This window comes from Caenorhabditis remanei, chromosome V (assembly GCF_010183535.1).
Source record: "Caenorhabditis remanei strain PX506 chromosome V, whole genome shotgun sequence".
In the NCBI taxonomy this organism is placed as follows: Eukaryota; Metazoa; Nematoda; class Chromadorea; order Rhabditida; family Rhabditidae; genus Caenorhabditis; species Caenorhabditis remanei.
Genome location: NC_071332.1, coordinates 18,141,753 through 18,160,328, shown reverse-complemented (window position 1 = coordinate 18,160,328; position 18,576 = coordinate 18,141,753). Strand labels below are relative to the sequence as shown.

The following is an 18,576-nucleotide window of genomic DNA, read 5'->3' as shown; positions in this document are numbered from 1 at the left end:
CAAGCTGTATTTCTTACTGCACGGTACTGTGTAATATATTCATCGAAATTTTTAGACTGGAAGTCATCAACAATGGAGAGCATGTTGGGGTGAACAGTTGAGGTGTTGGTTTTTTAGAACGAAACAGCAACCGATCCCAATCCACCGGAATATATGAAGTTTCACAGAATGAAGTGGATTTATTATGCTGTAAGTTATCGATTTGAGTGGAGGGGAGCTATCTATATTCGGAAAAATTTTTAGAATTTTTTTTTTTTACATAATCGGCGCCTCATATTTTCCTAGTCTTGAGACTCATGTCAGGTTAAGCTCCTCCTCCCGTCGCCCAATGTCTCTTATCTGTGTAAATCCTAATTGCTCTAATTTTTCCTCAACTGTAATACCAATTTGGAATGCCTTAACTATTGATGTCCCTCATTTCCTTTGCCCATCGGAATTCAAGTATCTTCTTGTAAATAATATTGTACGATTTTGAGTACTGATTCTTTTATTGTCCCTCCCATCCTTGCCCAACACCTACTTTATAATTATCCTTTTTTCTCGGTTTCCTTTTCTCAGGTTTAGTCTCGTGAGGGACTTTTTCTGACCTCCAGTGACTCTTACTGTATATTTGAATAGTTGAATAAAATAGAAATAGAAACTGCAGCTTCCAGATTTTGAATGCGTTTTAACGGACTTCAATTTCCGGTGCTGCCAGGACTGTCTAAAATAGAACCGATAGGGGCGGCTTCTATAAGGAAGCAGTCTTGTACCGAATTCATAGTGGGCACTTCTGATTGATGACAGCACCGCATATGTCTCGTCTCCACAACATCTTCGAAACCAGTACTTCAATTTTCAGAACGAAATCGATCCCAATCCACCGGAATATATGAAGTTTTACAGAATGAAGTGGCTTTATAATGCTGTAAGTTATCGACTTTAGGGAGGGGGGGGGGCAAAGTAAGCTATACAATTTGGCCTTTTGCAGTTGAAAATAACTAACTTTGAGAGGGTGTTACGGTATCACTGATTGTCCCACAAAGTAAATTATGTATAAACCATACCGAACAAAAGTAGAACTCTATTTTTGTAATTGACAGCTTAAAAATCTCACAATTTTGCAATGAAATGGGACGATTTGAAGGAAAAATTACTATGTCGATAGGTAACTTGCTAGGGAGTATCCGTACAAAAAAGTTGTCAACTACAAAAATGAAGCTCTACATTTGCTTTGTCTGGTTTGTACATGATTTACTTTGAAGGACAATTAGTGATACCGTAATTCCCTCTCGAAGTTGATCATTTTCAACTGCAAAAGGCCAAATTGTATAGCTTACTGCACGGTACTGTATAATATATTCATCGAAATTTTTAGACTCAAAGCCACCAAGAATGGAGAGCAAGTTGGGGTGAACAGTTGAGGAACGACGACGATGGAACGCATCGAGTTTTTTCTGTCCAAAGAGATTATGCTGTTGAGCAATTTTTGATGGACAAGGAGAACTATAACAAGACACTTGGAACCGAGAAGGACAATGTTTTAGAGGATCAGAGGAAGGAAGATGTGAAAAATTTCGAGTTATACATTGAGAAAGAGCAGAAGAAGAAGAAGGAGAAAGAAGAGTTAGAGAAAGAAGAAGAGTTGAAGACGGCGTGTGAAATTGTGCAGCCAGTGAAGCAGGAGGAGGAGAAAAAAGTGGAGAAAAAAGAAGAGAAAAAGGAGGAAAAGAAGAAGAAGAAGAATCCGTGCTGCTCAATTTGCTGAAATCATTTTTGTACTTGGTTGTGAATGAATTGAATGAATTGGGGGGGCTGGATTTTATCTACTTTTGAACTTGGAGAAAGTTTCGATTCGATTTTTTCTAACTAGGGAAGTGTGCGTGGCTTTGGATATTACATATATCATTGGAAACTTTTGTTTCGAAACGTCTCGGTGGTCGAAAAATAGAAACCGGGAAAGTTGCGAAGTGTCCTAGTTGCACAATGGCAAAACGGCATTGTTGAGAAGCAACTTTTGAAATGGCGGAAGGCGAAAAGCGGAATAAAACACTTTTGGGCGGGAAGCGCGAGGCGGAATTCTGCTCAACTCCGATGTGGACTAATTTTTATGACCTGGCTTCAATAAACATTCTGTTCCCCCAAAAATTCTGAGTCCACCCATATAATCCATCCATATTTTTGGAATACCGGTGAAATTGTCTTTTTTCTGGCATTGAGGAGGCGCTGCGGTTGCGTCGCGTACAAAAATAACGGAGCATTCTCGTTGACTTGGTGCCAAAAGCTTACCGTAACCCCAGCGGGCGCGTTTGTTAGTTGAACATTCAGTGAAAAAAGGCGCGCTTTAAAACTGTCTCGGTTTCACGCCAACCAGAACGGAAAAAAGTTATTGACCTTGCACGTGGATTGGTTCCAATAGAAAAGAAAAAACCAATTTCCTCTAGAAAATTTATTCCCACATCGAAAAAAGATAAAAACTCTTGAACGATGTCAGAAAAGTCGAAAGGCGATCTCAAAAGCAAAGGCATCGCAGAGAAATGTGAGTTGGGGCTAGCCGAGTATCGGCGGGGGAAGGAGCAAGTGCGCTCCATTGATTATCTTGTCGTGTAGTCCACGTGAACTACACCACTTTTTGTCAATAGAGCACATTATCAAATTCCCAATAATTCCAGCGGCACCGGATTCCCCAAAGACGTCTGAAGAGACCGACGAGAAGGACGGAAAGAAGATAGGAGAGAAATGTAAGTGCGCTCTAACGCAAACATTTTTGAATTGGTTTCGGAACGTTTCGAAACCGAGACGTTTTGCAACTGGAACCATCCGAACATTTTTTTTCAGCCGCCACAAAATCTGTCAAGCCTACTGAGACCTCGAGCAGTAACAAAAGACCGGAGAAGTGTGAGTTTTGGGATTAGTGGGTATTGGGACGTTCGGGAATCGGACGTTTTGAGCTAAATATGGTTTCAAAACGTCTCATGCATTTTCAGCACCGAAATCTGTCGTTTCTTGTGAGACACCGTTGAAAAAGAGCGCACGGGGGTGCGAGGCGTAAGGTCCGCAACAAAACGATTTGAATTTTTTTCCGAGTCTCGTTGCGTGCGCGTCGCGGTTTTAATTGAAGGAAACGGCAAAGATACGTTAAATTCGAACTTCGCGCCCAGCCAAGTCTTTTTTGGCGCTGTTGTGCAACGGAGCGCGTTTCCGCCTTGCTGTGAAGGCGTCAAGCTTAACAGCCGCCATTGTCCGAGTTCCGCGTGACAGTATACTGTAATGCTGAAATTTCGCCATGCCAAGTGTCTGACTAGAATTTTATGTTTCTCTTAACAAAAAATTTTCAGCCACCCTTCCCGACGCACCATTCCTGCTGGAAATCAGCCCAGGGAAACTAGTTGTTCCATATCCGGAACCACTCGAAGTCACCATCAAGAATCCGACTGAAGACACTCAAACCCTTCGTGGTCAATTCGATTCCTATTACTTCTTGGTGGATTTCAAGGGTGCCAAATCAAGTGGACAACAAGGAGTGACACCTGGGGCGGCGTACGGTTGCTATGAGTTGGGACCGGGGGAATCTTGTAGTATGACGATCAGAACGTGGGATAGAGGAAATGAGGATGCAAAACATTATCTTGAGTATGAAAGAAATGCCGAAAAGCGACGTAGATTGAAGTATCCAAAGGTAGTCACAGACCAAAACAAACCCAGTAATGAAGAGGATTTACAGAAACCAATCGACATTGCCTTTTACAATTATGACCGTCCTGAGGGATTTCTGAAAATCAAGCATCAGAAGAAGGGTGTGGAGACTGAGACTAAATGGGTGGTACGAGAAAAGCAGCTGTATTTGACGGATGATATTGAGAAAAAGATAAAGTTGAGGGAGGACGAAATAAGCAAAATAAGAAGAGCGAAAAGAAATAGAGAACCGGTGGTGAGTGAGGTCTAGAAGACTTTTGAAATCTCCCTTTTCTCAAATTTCAGAACAATAAAACAACCGATCCCAATACATCTGAGTTTATGAAGTTTTACAGAATGAAGTTGGCTCATAAATCTGTAAGTTATGGGCGCAACTATGTATATTCTATAATCATCGAAATTTTCAGACTCGAAACTACCAAAAATGGAGAGAGGTCTGGGGCGAAACCTTGGTGAACAATGACAACGGAACACATCGAGTTTTTGAACCAGAATCAGATGTCAGAGAGTTTGTTCAGAACAAGGAGAACTATAACAAGACACTTGGAAGCGAGGCGGACAATATTGAGTTCTGGGAGAAAGTTTTTGCGAAAGAATATAGGCGTGACCCAAGAGACCCGAATAAAAAAGAAGAAAAAGAAGATGTTATATGGGAGAAGATGGAGGCGAGACACCGAGTTTTGAGTCGGAATGCCGGGTTTGCAAAGTTCCTTTTTACTTCGGGGACGTTGGAGGAGGCGACTGAGAAGGCTGAGAAATTCTTGTCGGATCAGAGGAAGGAAGATTGGAAGATTGAGAATCAAAAGATGGAACAGTTAAGCCGGATGGAGGAGGAAAAAAAGGCGATGGAGAAGAAGAAGAATCCGTGTTGCTCGATTATGTGAACTTCTTTATAATTTAATGAGTTTTTGAATAAATTGGGGGCGGACACTCAAAAGTATATTTAGTTTTGGTTTTTTTAGTTGAAAAGGTCCGACTTTGAGAGTGGGTCATGGTTATACTTATTGTCCCATCAAGTAGATTTTTAATGGATCCTACAGATCAAGAGTAGAACTCTATTTTTGTAGTTGACGACTTTTTTGTACAAGCACTTTCTAGTGAGTTACATATCGAAAAAGTAATTTCTCCCTCAAATCGACCAATTTCAGTGTAAAATAGTGCTATTTTTCAGCTGTCTTCTTAAAATAATGTCGTGCCTCCGGCGCCTTTTCTGATATTATTTTATCTATCTCTCTTAAAGAATTGGATGGGCGGAGGGCACAGCACTGAGAAGGCAATTTCAGTTTTTATACGAAATATTCGTTTTTAATTTTCAATTCCGTTTCAAAAGTGGTATAAATATAAATCGTCCATTTTCTCAGCCTAACTAACTAAATAAAATTCCAGAAATGCTAAGTAAAGTAGCGAATAACTTCTAGATGCGACCAAGAAACTTTAAGAGTGAGCAAGTTGTTTCGCAAGTTTAAAGTGATGTGCTCGCAGGGTTGTGTACCTTTAGATTACTCCCTCAACATTTGAAATTGGCATGAGCATGACCAATGCGCGCACAATCATTTTGAGCGATGAGAAAATGTTGCACCAATGTCAAAAATAAGTGGTTTCAGTTCCTAACTACTCGCTATCAGTATCAATGGTTTGAAAAAGACTAATATTTGCAGAGGAAACATAAAAATTTGTTAAACGCATGCGAAATTGCTTGTCTTCGAAGAAGATAACGGCGAGGAGTGAATTATTAAAGCAATTCAAACAGAAAAAGTGGAAGCAGCCAGTTAGCTCGTGACGGGTCGGTTAGGTTCATAATGCCGGAAAGAGCGGAGAGAACCCAGAAGTCTCTCAGCAGAGAGAACCCAGAAGACAAAGTTAATGCGAGTTAGTTTATTATTATGTGTCAAAGTCTAGATTATTTTAGTTGCGAACGCCAGGAGAGATTGAATCTTTCAGGGAAAGATATTTAAATCACATGCAAGCTGTAGAAGATAAGAAGCGAAAATCAACAACTGAAGCATTGACGTCATCCTTGGAAAACAGTCAACATGATCCAGAACTAAATCTTACAACAGCGGTCGACTCGAGCAAGTCACAAACCTTGCTGAACTTACCAGCCAAAGTAGATGCAGTGGAAACTAGTGCTTCAACCGAAAAAGAGAAGGTAAGTATCGATTTATGTCATTTGTGTAAACTATTTTCTAAATTCCAGAAACTGGAGCGATTGAAACGAATGGGGGCAGTGCAAATTCCAGGGTTGCCTAACTTTTTTCAGTTGAGAAACAACGGCAAAACGATTAATGCAACGCGTAATGAGGGAAACTCTTCGGAGTTAGCACATCAGGAATATGTTCAGCTTATGCCAGGTAACCACTTAAATTTCTATACGGCTTTTGTGCTGCATTCTATTAATATTCATTTCAGACCCTACCTCTATGTCACCTGCGCCGGCTCATCGAGCATGTTGGACTGTGCCAAAAATCCCCGTCTCAAATAGAGAATGTCCTGCACCAATTATCAAAATTGATGAACAGGGAACCAGTGGAAGTAGCCACTTAGTTCGTGGCGGGTCGGATAGGTTCATAATGTCGAAAAGAGCGGAGAGAACGCAGAAGTCTCAAAGTGTCTGTGAGAACCGGAACGAAGAGCAAAAGAAACAATATCAGAACATTATGAACAAAGCAGATGTGAGTTATATTATTATTATGTCTCAAAGTCTAGATTATTTTAGTTGCAAACGCCGGGAAAAATTGAATCTTTTATAGAAAGATATTTAAATCACCTGCAAGCTGTAGAAGAAAACAAGCGAAAATCAACAACTGAAGCATCGACGGCATCCCTGGAAAGCAGTCGAAGCAGTGTGCTCCACCGGTAAAGAAACCGGCGAAAACCCGGTTTTTTTTCACCGGTGAAAACCGTTATAATCACCGGTGAAGTTTTTCTCGGTTTTATAAAAATAAAAACCGGAGTCAAGTTTGGCGAAAACCGGTGTTCACCGAAATTCCCCGGTGTTCAAAATTGAAAAACCGGTTTTCCCCGGTTTTCATTTTTCACCGGTGCCCGGTTTTCCCTGGGGAATCCCCGGTTTTCACCGGTTTTCACCGGTTTTTTTGATGATGCAAACACTTCAACGTGAACGAACATAACAGCAACCGGCCATTTTGCAATCGGACATTTTGAAACAGGACATTTCGAAACCGGACACTTTGAAACCGGACGTTTTGCAACCGGACACTTAAAAACCGGACGTTTCGCAACCGGACATTTTGAAACCGGACGTTTCGCAACCGGCATTATTTTTTTTTTCGAAGTGTCATTCGGTTGCGAAACGTCCAGTTGCGAAACGTCCGGTTGCAAAGTGCCCGGTTGCGAAACGTCCGGTTTCGAAGTTTTCTGTTACAAAACGTCCGGTTTCGAAACGCCCGGTTGCGAAATGTCCGGCTTCGAAATGTCCGGTTACGAAATGTCCAGTTTTGAAATGTCTGGTTGTGTGCTACCAATTTCAAAAAAACTCCGGCGAAAACCGGTGAAAACCGGGGAAACACCGGTTTTTTCACCGGTGTTTCCCCGGGGAAAACCCGGTGATCACCGGTTTTCTCCGGGTTTTCCCCGGTGAAACACCGGTGAATTTCGGTGAAAACCGGTGAATATTTTCACCGGTTTTTTCATGAAAAACCGGTTTTCACTAGTTTTAAAATCCCGGTGGAGCACACTGAGTCGAAGTGCTCTAGAACTGAATCTTTCAACCGAGATGGAACAATCCGAGGTCACAAACCTTGCTAACTTCACCGAACCTATACCAGCCGAAGTAAGTCCAGTGGAAATTAATGCTCCAACCGAAAAAGAGAAGGTAAGCATGGATTCATAATATCGGTGAAAACATTTTTCTGAATTTCAGAAAGTCGAGCAATTGATGCGAATGGGTGCAGTGCAAATTCCAGGGTTCCCTTACATTGTTCAGTTGAGAAAAAACGGAAACAAGGTTGATGCAACAAGTGATGAGGGGAGACCGTCGGAGTTAGCACACCAGGAGCATGTCCCAGAGTTTATGACAGGTAACAGCTTCTATTCCTACACGACATTCATGTTGTACAAAGTTGTGAATTTAAAAAAATGCCCAACCAAAATTTCCGAAAGATTATATTATTATTCTTTTTAGACCCTACCTCTGAACCTTCTGCTCCTGCACCTCGAGCATATTGGATTGTTCCCAAAGACCCTGTTCCGAATATTGGTCTTCAATTTCACAACTCAAAAGAATGTGAACAACTCCTACCAGCTGTCAGCATTGATGAACAAGGAACCAGTGGAAGCAGCCAATTTATTCGTGGCGGGTCGGTAATGTTGAGAGACCCGGAAAAAGAGGCGAGAAAAAAGAAGTCTCTAAGTTTCTGCGAGAACATGACCGAAGAGCAAAAGAAAGAATATAAGGACACTATGAAATTTGCTAGGAACTGGCTATTAAATCACATGCAAGCTGAAGAAGAAAACAAGCGAAAATCAACAACTGAAGCATTGACGTCATTTTTGGAAAATAGCCAAAGTGCTCTAGAACTGAATCTTCCAACAGTGGACAACTCGAGCAAGATAACGGAACAGTCTGCGGTCGCAAACCTTGCTGAGCCAGTACCAGCCAAAGTGGATCCAGTGGAAACTAGTGCTTCAACCAAAGAAGAGACTTGTAGGTCCAATATTATTTAATTGGAAAAATTATGTATACATGTTTAGTGACTAACGTTGAAACGCTACTGGAAATGGCTGATCGATTGCAGCTAGCTGCTGTCAAGCCATACTTGGAACAATTCATTATTGGAAGTGATATGGATCGATTCGAGAAAATTCGAATTGCCGAGAAGCATCAATTGGAGAACCTGTTGAATAATGGAATCATGGAGTTTAATGGAGACGATGTTCTTTCTAAGATGGAATTGAATACAAGCTATACAACTATTTCTGATAAAGTCAAATTCCAAATCCTTTGCCGAATTTTGAGGATGAAGGAATGACGGATAGCGGGAATCGGTTTCATTCGTGACTGGTGATGAAGATAAAACTGGTGTAATTGTACTCTTATGATATTTCTATTTCTGGTATATATTATTTTTATTTCAATTGAATGAAGCTGTAAAAAACACAATTTCTTTAAACGAGGACGAAACACAAATGTGCTTCGGAATGCTAAACTGTATATTCTCAAGCGAAATTATTGTTTCCAGATTTCTTCCAAAATATCCACAATCTTCTAGAAACTTAAATAAATTTCCAAAAACCCCAGATTATTTTGAAACATTTTTCGAAAAATCTTCGAAAAAATCTTTCGAAAAATCTTTCGATTTCAATATTTAAAACAAATATTTTTCGGAAGCACACACTGATATCGACAAAGTAAATTGTCCCTCAAATCGTCCCGTTTCAGCGCAAAATAGTGCTATTTTTGAGCTGTCGTTTTCAAGTGACCATAACTCTCTAGGGAGTTTCCGTACAAAAAAGTTGTCAACTACAAAAATGAAGATCTACTTTTAATCATCTACGAGGTAAAATTCGTTTTTAAATAACTTTCTCAAAGCGAATATTTATTTACCGCTTTTCTTTGACTTTGAATAACCGTAAAAACTGTAATAGAAGCGCCCCTTTATTAGAGGCGCCCCTCTAATAGAGGCGCACCTTAAAAGGCGCTTTGAATAATAGTGGCGCACCCTCTAATAGAGGCGCCCCCTTAATATGTTCGAAATGTTTTTCTGGATTTCAATAATTATTTTTCGAAGTTCGTGAAAAATACAAAATAAAACCCTTTTTTTCGTTCGAAGTACTGCAAAGTTTGGGGTTTTTGTGTAATTTTGTCAGAGAAAATGTTAGTTAGGTTGAAGATTGATGAATTAAAAGTTTAAAAAATTGCCAAACGAACAGGTTCAAAAATAGAGCCGCACCCTCTATTAGAGGCGCCCCTGTAATAGAGGCGCACTTCCGGAAGGGGGTTGAAAAATAGAGGCGCATGTGCCTATATTACAGTTTTTACGGTATCTCTGGGGTACTGTAGTTTCTAAAGTACGCAAACACCGTCATTGCTCATCTTTGAAAAATTATTTATTTCTTTCGCCTGAATTTGCTGAAATTTTCACTGATTTTCTAATGTTTTCTTTATTTTTAAAACGTTTATTTCAGGTAAAAATGTCAGCAACCCCTACAATCAGTATCTACGAGGTAACATTCGCTCAATCGGATAAAACTGATGCAATTCTGATTGTTGAGGGAAAGAAGTTGCATGTTAACAAAGCGGTGAGTGTCAGATGTTTCAAACAAAAATCTCTTCGAAATTATAATTTTCAGCTTCTCTCGTATCATTCCGACTATTTCAACACCCTTTTCAATGGTGAATTCAAGGAAAAATCGATGCCAGAAATTCCGATTGAAGATGTCAAATTCGAAGATTTTGCTACTCTTTTGAGTCTTCTTCAGGCAGAACCAATTTGTCCAAAAAGTGAGAGTTTAAAACGCCTAGGGGTTCATACAATATAACAATTATTATTTTCAGAAGAAAATGCTGAGAAAATATTGGAATTGGCTGATCGATTTCTTCTTCCAACTGTCAAATTTCCATTGGACCTTTTCCTCGCTAATTCATACATGGATCGTTATGATAAAGTTCGAATTGGCGATAAATATGAAATGAAAAAAGTTTTTGATCAAGGAATTTCCGAATTCACCGAAGATGATAGATTTTATAATATGAAAAGCTATTCAAGATATCAGTCACTTTCCGATAAAGTTAAAGTAGCTGTCCTCTCTCGTGTCCTGAGCTTAAAAAACTGATTTCTATGAATGAATGATGTTTCTTTTTTTTCTTCTTGTTGTATTGTTTATCAATTTGACATGTTTCAGTCTTATTCATACTTAAGAATCTGAAAACTTAAAAGCATAATCGATTTCTGCTCATTTTCTTCTGCCTTTCTAAAGAAATTCGCAGGTGACGATGTCAAGTACAAGTTTTTACGAGTCAACATTCGCTCAATCGGACAAAACTGATGCAATTCTGGTCGTCGACGGAAAAAAGTTGCATGTTAATAAAGCGGTAAATACAAATATATACAATTTTCCCTCTCGGATATGTCAAATTTTCAGCATCTCTCCTTCAATTCTGACTATTTCAACACTCTTTTCAATGGGGAATTCAAAGAAAAATCGATGCAGCACAGTCTCCCAGACTCCGAGAAAGAACTGCAAGGAAATTTTTGATCTACCCTCATGAAACGAAAAATTTGAGAAATTAGCAGGTCTAGAACATTATTTCTATAATTTTTAGCGTGAAGCTCAAGGTCAGAAGTAAGAAATTTTCAGTTTTAGAATTATTCTGAGAGCATTATCCACCGATTCAATCCAAAAAATCCTGGTTTTATATATTTTTTCAGGTCGAAATGGCAATTTTTCATTTTGATTTCAGAAAAATCTACGGGATTTGTTCAGTTCTCAACATTATCCAACGAATGATATCTCAAAACGTGCTCCAGAGATTTTTACACATTTCTGTAGGACGGTTTTTTAATTTGTTCATTAGTTTTCGAGAAAATAACAAAAAATTGAAAAAAATACAGAATTTGATCGATTTCTCGAAAACTAATGAGCAAATTGAAAAACCGTCCTACAGAAATGTGAACAACTCCCCGGAGCACGTTTTGAGCTAACATTCGTTGGATAATGTAGAGAAATGAACAAATCCCGTAGATTTTTCCGAAATCAATATGAAAAATTGCCTTTTCGGCCTATCATTCTTGTATATAAAAGACAAGTGGGCGTTGTCTGAGGCACTGTCCGCAGCGGTTTTGGAAAGAGAAGAGAAACTGAGCCAGCGGGCAAAACCGAACTGGCGTGCTTTGGACAACGACCGCCGCTATAGACCACTCGGACATGCGGGCACATTCAAAAGTCAATGACCACGTGAATGAAGAGAGATCAGCCGGCTCAACCGCCGAAGGCGGGGGAGACAGGCTGGTTAATAATACGAAGTTTTTTATTGAAAGGTTTTCATTCAAAAATTGCAACACTTGCAGTCGTACTGTAGATTCACTAAACCGAAAATGTTGTTTTTCATACAAAAGTATTACAAATGTCACAAAAGTCAAACACTGTTCACTGTTTTTCAAAAATTTTAACTTGCCACTGATTCAGAAATTTTTGGTTGTTTATTCGTCCCCTTGAAATGACAATGGTTGACACTTGTTGTGTTGTATAACAAAAGTTGGAATTTATTTTCATTCTTCCCCGTTTCATTAAATTGATTCGCAATGATGATTGGATTCGCTTCCAATCCAACCGACTAACGATGGTGTGGCACTCGGATATTTTTCGAAAACATTGATAAAATGTTCACTAAACAATAATAACACCCAACATAAAGTCCAAGAAAATGTTAGCGTTTTCCTCCAAATCACCTATATTAGTTGTGTAATGATGTTTTGATGTTTTTGAAGAACATTTATAACGGTTTTACATGTTTTCAATACTTATGCTTTGCCCAGTTGATCCGTTTATTCGGATTAAATTAAATTAATATTCTGTCGATTAAAAATTGTTTTTTAAATGTTTTTGAGTATTTTTTCATGTTTCAGTTCTGTTGCAAATTTGTTCTTAAATGCTGAAAATGCAGTACTGCCAATGTCCATCAAAACATGTTTTTTTTGAAACTGAAAAAAAAATTGAAACGTTGATTTTTTTCATGAATCTGTTTCAATTGCTTACTACTTATTCGGACAGAAACGCTCTGCTAAGGAGTGTGACTCGACTTCTTTTTTGTTTCGTGATTAATTCGTTCTTCCAGTTGGTATAGTTGAATAACTGAAAAATTCTGGAAATCGAAAAGGGCTAGAGGTTACTGTAGAAGTTAACAGATCTCGAAAATACAAATTTGAAGTCGTTGTAGGTGAAATAAAGTAAAATTTGAGCTATTTATTATCTGGAGATCGTTTTTTAAATGTATATTCAGCTTGTAATAATATATAGAACCAGGATTTTTTGGATTGAATGGGTTGATAATGCTCTCAGAATAATTCTAAAACTTGAATTTATCATTCCTGACTTGGAGCTTTATTCTAAAAATCAAAAAATAAATTTGTAGACCTGCTAATTTCTCATAATTTTCGTTTCATGAGGGTAGATCAAAAATTTCCTTGCAGTTCGTTTTCGGAGGCTGGGAGACTGTGTGCAGGAAATTCCGATTGAAGATGTCAATTTTGAAGATTTCGCCACACTCCTGAGTCTTGTCGGTCCGAATCCAATCGAGCCAGCAGGTTATTTTTGACATTTCTACTGTAAAAAAAAAGAAATTTTTCAGCTGAAGCCTGCGTAAAACTATTGGAACTTGCCGACGGATTCATGCTCCCTGGTGTCAAGCCATATATTGAACGTATTTTGATTGCGAGTGACATTGGTTGTTTGGGTAAAATTTGGATCGGCGGTAAATATGGACTAGACTATCTTCTCGACAATGGCTTGTCCTCAACGGAAAGTGGAGGCTATAGTTTCAAAGGAATTATTTCTTCGGACTATTTCAAAAAACTTCCAGAAGCGACTCAATTGAAAATTATTAATATAATGCTGAAATAAATTCTGATCATCTTGTTGTTTTCGTCAATTTCGATGTAATTCGAGTGAGTTGCCTAACTCTTGGACGTTATCTCCTTTTTTTAAAAAACATTTAGACCATAGTTGTCGAGGCCCGTTCACTGGCGCGAAAGTTAAAATTTCAATTTTTTTATTAATTTTTGAATTTTTCCGCGAAAAAGTCAAATTTTTGACTATGATTCTGAATTAGAAGAAATTCTGAAAAATTGTAAAAAATAGTCACATTATCGATGAAAAATTGAAAAAATGTCGAAAAATAGGGTAATTTTTTGAAGCCGGGCCGGGCCTTGACAACTATGGTGAAAACCAAACAAAATGGGTTTTTTTCCGATTTTTCCCCGGAGAAAAATCGATTTGAATAGATTTTAAGGTATCGGTGGATCATCCTGCTCATCTTTAAGAAGTTAACACTTTTCGTCTGGTTTTTGTTGGAATTTCAACCGATTTTCACATGTTTTATTCTTTTTTAAATTGTTCATTTCAGGTAAAAATGTCAGCAACTCCAGTTGTTAGTATCTACGAGTCGACGTTCGCTCAATCGGACAAAACTGATACAATTCTGGTCGTCGACGGAAAAAAATTGCATGTTAACAAAGCGGTAACTTCAAAAATATACAATTTTCCCTTCCAAAGATGTCAAATTTTCAGCTTCTCTCCTACCATTCCGACTATTTCAACACCCTTTTCAATGGAGAATTCAAGGAAAAATCGATGACAGAGATTCCAATTGAAGATGTCGATTTTGAGGATTTCGCAACACTTTTGAGTCTTGTCGGTCCGAATCCAATTAAGCCAAAAGGTAATTTTTGACGGTTCAACTTTAAAAAAAAGAAAACTTTCAGCAAAAGACTGCGCAAAACTATTGGAACTTGCCGATCGATTCATGCTCCCGGGTGTCAAGCCATATATTGAATGTGTTTTGATTGCAAGTGACATTTATTGTCATCGTAAAATTTTTATCGGCGGTAAATATGGACTAGACGATCTACTCGACAATGGCTTGTCCTCAACGGAAAGTGGAGGCTATAGTTTCAAAGAAATTGTTTCTTTTAGGGATTTTAAGAATCTTCCAGAAGCGATTCAGTTGAATATTGCAGTCAAGATGATTGATTTTTGATGAAATAAATATACCCATGTTGTTGCTCTTGTAAATTTTGCTTTAATTCAAGAGAGTTGCCTAACTACTGCACATTATCTCTTATTTAACATTATTCTATAATATAATGCGTGATGAAAGGCTTGTGCATAACCGATTCGCTGAAAATCTGAAAAATCAGTTTGAGAAAAATTTCAGTTTTTTCAGCGGAATCGCCTGTCTTGAGTATCTACGAGGCAATACCCACTCCAAAATATCTGTATACTTATTTATTCTTCCAGTTTTTCGATAATTTCCAATCATTTTCTATTGTCCGAACCATGTTCTGCTCGAACTTAAAAAGCTTTTTCCATTTCCGAATAACATCGGAGGTACTGTAGTTCCTAATGGGCCTATTCTTGACAAGCGAAAAACGTTTTTCGCTGCTTTTTTTTCGATTCGATTTCTTTCCAATTCACGAGAAAAGGAAATCAGCGAAAAACTATTTTTCGCTGGCACATGCCTTTTTCGACACCGCAGGTCTCGAAGCGAACGGTAAGAACACCAGCGAAAAACGTTTAAAAATCAGCGAAAAACTAAGAGTTTTTCGCTGATTTTCTGGTTCCGTGAGTCGAAAAAAAAGCAGCGAAAAACGTTTTTCGCTTGTCAAGAATAGGCCCATAAAGTACGCAAACACCGTCATTGCTCATCTTTGAAAAATTAAATATTTTCGTCTGGTTTTTGTTGGAATTTCAACCGATTTTCACATGTTTTATTCTTTTCTTAATTGATTATTTCAGGTAAAAATGTCAGCAACTCCAGTTGTAAGTATCTACGAGTCAACATTCGCTCCATCGGACAAAACTGATGCGATTCTGGTTGTCGAGGGAAAAAAGTTGCATGTTAACAAAGCGGTAAATACAAAAATATACAATTTTCCCTTCCAAAGATGTCAAATTTTCAGCTTCTCTCCTACCATTCCGACTATTTCAACACCCTTTTCAATGGAGAATTCAAGGAAAAATCGATGACAGAGATTCCGATTGAAGACGTCAAATATAAAGAATTCGCTACACTTTTGAGTCTTGTCCAACCGAATCCAATCAAGCCAAAAGGTAATTTTCGACGGTTCAACTTAAAATAAAAAAAGTTTTCAGCTAACGCCTGCAGAAAACTATTGGAATACGCCGATCGATTCATGCTCCCTGGTGTCAAGCCATATATTGAACTTATTCTGATTCCGAGTAACATTCGTTGTTTTGATAAAATTCTGATCGGCGGTAAATATGGACTAGATGACCTTCTCGAAGATGGTTTGTCCGTAGCGAAAAAGAATAACTGGGCTCTCAAATACGTGATTTCTACGAACAGTTTTAACAATCTTCCAGAAGCGACACAGTTGAAAATTGCGCTCAAAGTTATTAATATAGTCAATTGTTGAAATAAATGTTAATCATGTTGTTGTTCTTGTAAATTTTGCTTTAATTCGAGTGAGTTGCCTAACTCCTGGACATTATCTCCTTTTTTTCATTTTGTCATTGATCTGTTAGCTCAGCATAGTCCTTATTATAAATTCACAGTCTGTCGCCGTAGGGTGTTAAAGGCGCATGGAATTTGTTCGGATGGGTCTCGTAGTTGAAATAGGTGAAAACCGTATTCTACTGCGGTTTTAAATATTTTTACAGCGGTTTTCATGATTTCAACTATGAGTAGAGTGACGTGTTGACACGGTTTTCGGAAATTTTTGTTCCGGAAATCGAAAAAATATATATCAATGCGTGTCACGAAAACCGAAAAAGTTGCAAATTATTTCCGAAAAAACCGGCATGACATGACTTTCATTTCATTTCGAAAACCGAAAAAAAAAATTTTTCGGTTTTCGAAAAAAAAAATTTCCGAAAACCGAAAATTTTTCGGTTTTCGGTTTTTCGGAAATCGTGTCATTCCGACATTTCGGTTTCCGACACGTTTCGGAAAAAAGTCAACGGTTTTCCGAAACGGGATGGCCTAGAAAACTCCGCCCGTGTACTCCACGAGGACAATTCGTGTACTTCACGAGGACAATTTGTTTGTTGTGAATTTTTCATTAATTTTTTCTCTAATTTTGCTCTTTGTTTTCTAAATTTTTTTTCTGTGGAATTATATGATTTTCGGAAAACATATAATCGGAGAAATAATGTAAAAATACAAAAAAAACATTAATTATTTGTAAAAATACATTAATTATTCGCAAATTTTCTTCTTTTTTTCTGAAAATCATATAATTGTACAGAAAAATAAAAAAAATTTAGAAAACAAAGCGCAAAATTGAAAAAAAAAATAATGAAAAATTCACAACAAACAAATTGTCCTCGTGAAGTACACGAATTGTCCTCGTGAAGTACACGGGCGGAGTTTTCTAGGCCATCTCGTTTCGGAAAACCGTTGACTTTTTTCCGAAACGTGTCGGAAACCGAAATGTCGGAATGACACGATTTCCGAAAAACCGAAAACCGAAAAATTTTCGGTTTTCGGAAATTTTTTTTTTCGAAAACCGAAAAATTTTTTTTTTCGGTTTTCGAAATGAAATGAAAGTCATGTCATGCCGGTTTTTTCGGAAATAATTTGCAACTTTTTCGGTTTTCGTGATTTTTGTTCGAAATTTTCGGCATCAAAAATTTAGGTTTTCATCGAAAATTTCGATCAACACTATTTTCGACACGTCACTCTAACTATGAGACCCATCCGAACAAATTCCGTGCGCCTTTAACACCATATTTCTGAATAATATCGGGGTACTGTAGTTCCTAAAGTACGCAAACACCGTCATTGCTCATCTTTGAAAAATTAATTCTTTCGTCTGGCTTTTGCTGAAAGTTTCACTAATTTCTTCATGGTTGAACTATTTCTTTACCTTTATTTCAGGTAAAAATGTCAGAAACTCCAGAAATCAGTATCTACGAGTCAACATTCGCTCCATCGGACAAAACTGATGCGGTTCTCGTTGTCGGCAAGAAGAAATTACATGTTAACAAAGCGGTGAGTGCGAGATGTTTCAAACAAAAATCTATTTGAAATTATAATTTTCAGCATCTCTCCGTCCATTCCGACTACTTCAACACACTATTTAATGGTGAATTCAAAAAAAATCGATGACAGAGATTCCAATTGAAGACGTCGATTTTGACGATTTCGCAACACTCTTGAGTCTCGTCCATCCGAATCCAATCAAGCCACAGGGTAATTTTCAACGGCTCAACTTAAAAAAGAAGAAACATTTCAGCTATCGACTGCGAAAAACTATTGGAATACGCCGGTCGATTCATGCTCCCAGGTGTCAAGCCATATATTGAATGTGTTTTGATTGCGAGTGACATTACTTGTTATAGTAAAATTGTGATCGGCGGTAAATATGGACTAGACGATCTTCTCGATAATGGCATTTCTTCAGTAAAAGATTCATACTGCACAGTCTCCCAAACCACGAAAAACAACTGCAAGCGAAAGTTCTCAATGGAGCGCAAAGGCCGCGCGCTACAGTAGTCAGAAATAATTTTTTAATAATTTTTCAACTGAAAATTTTGATTTTGTTTAAATTACGAACATTAAAGGAAATAAAAAATGAAAATTGTCCATTACAAAAAACGAAAAAGGCAAAAGCAACATTTCGGAAAAAAGAAAATTATTTTTGGAGCAAAAATAAAGGCGCTGATACAGATCGAAGTTTTGGCCTGAGAAATCAGTTTTTTCATTATTTCTCGAAACTTATTTGGCAAAAAATTGACCCATCCATCAGAAATGAAGACCTGTTTATTGCAGATTTTTTGAGCTATAATTGAGATGGAAACCTTTAGAAATAGAGAGCTGGATACAGTTTGAAGTCGAGAAGTCGGCAAAAAATTTTCAGTGGAAAATGATGTTTTCTTAGAAAAACTATCAAATGCAACACTAAAAAGACATGATATCATGGTTTTTGAAAGAATAATTGTTTTTCCTTGATGTATTCATCACATTAACCTTTATTGAAGTGACTTTTCCACATTTAGCTTTACGCTAAAAATTAAAAATTGCACTTTTAGACCTGCAAATTTCTGAAATTTTTCGTTTCGGGAGGGGAGATCAAAAATTTCCTTGCAGTTCTTACTCGGACTTTGGGAGACTGTGTACTGGAGTTTCAAAGAAATTATTTCTAGAGACGGTTTTAAAGAACTTCCAGAAGCGACACAGTTGAAAATTACACGCAAAGT

The 18,576-nt window shown here is 37.8% G+C and overlaps 5 protein-coding genes across 5 annotated transcripts; all 5 read left to right on the top strand.

The window, feature by feature from the left end:
- Positions 1-153: 153 nt before the first annotated feature.
- Positions 154-1,747, top strand: GCK72_020977 (uncharacterized protein; the record flags this gene model as incomplete). The annotated part of the gene is made up of 3 exons (XM_003100575.2): positions 154-189; positions 842-907; positions 1,358-1,747. The coding sequence occupies 3 exons, from the start codon at positions 154-156 to the stop codon at positions 1,745-1,747; spliced, it is 492 nt and encodes a 163-aa protein (XP_003100623.2).
- Positions 1,748-2,466: 719 nt separating this feature from the next.
- GCK72_020976 (uncharacterized protein) lies at positions 2,467-4,559 on the top strand (the record flags this gene model as incomplete). The annotated part of the gene is made up of 6 exons (XM_003100566.2): positions 2,467-2,518; positions 2,652-2,720; positions 2,818-2,877; positions 3,318-3,910; positions 3,961-4,032; positions 4,083-4,559. 6 exons carry the CDS (start codon positions 2,467-2,469, stop codon positions 4,557-4,559), a joined length of 1,323 nt encoding a protein of 440 aa, XP_003100614.2.
- Positions 4,560-5,635: 1,076 nt separating this feature from the next.
- Positions 5,636-6,535, top strand: GCK72_020975 (uncharacterized protein; the record flags this gene model as incomplete). Its single annotated transcript, XM_053733918.1, has 4 exons — positions 5,636-5,824; positions 5,873-6,026; positions 6,085-6,347; positions 6,392-6,535. The coding sequence occupies 4 exons, from the start codon at positions 5,636-5,638 to the stop codon at positions 6,533-6,535; spliced, it is 750 nt and encodes a 249-aa protein (XP_053582831.1).
- Positions 6,536-7,411: 876 nt separating this feature from the next.
- GCK72_020974 (uncharacterized protein) lies at positions 7,412-8,666 on the top strand (the record flags this gene model as incomplete). Its single annotated transcript, XM_053733917.1, has 4 exons — positions 7,412-7,510; positions 7,559-7,715; positions 7,820-8,341; positions 8,389-8,666. The coding sequence occupies 4 exons, from the start codon at positions 7,412-7,414 to the stop codon at positions 8,664-8,666; spliced, it is 1,056 nt and encodes a 351-aa protein (XP_053582830.1).
- Positions 8,667-9,828: 1,162 nt separating this feature from the next.
- On the top strand, positions 9,829-13,257 carry GCK72_020973 (uncharacterized protein; the record flags this gene model as incomplete). The annotated part of the gene is made up of 5 exons (XM_053733916.1): positions 9,829-9,936; positions 9,988-10,138; positions 10,193-10,447; positions 12,828-12,941; positions 12,986-13,257. The coding sequence occupies 5 exons, from the start codon at positions 9,829-9,831 to the stop codon at positions 13,255-13,257; spliced, it is 900 nt and encodes a 299-aa protein (XP_053582829.1).
- Between the last annotated feature and the right edge of the window lie 5,319 nt (positions 13,258-18,576).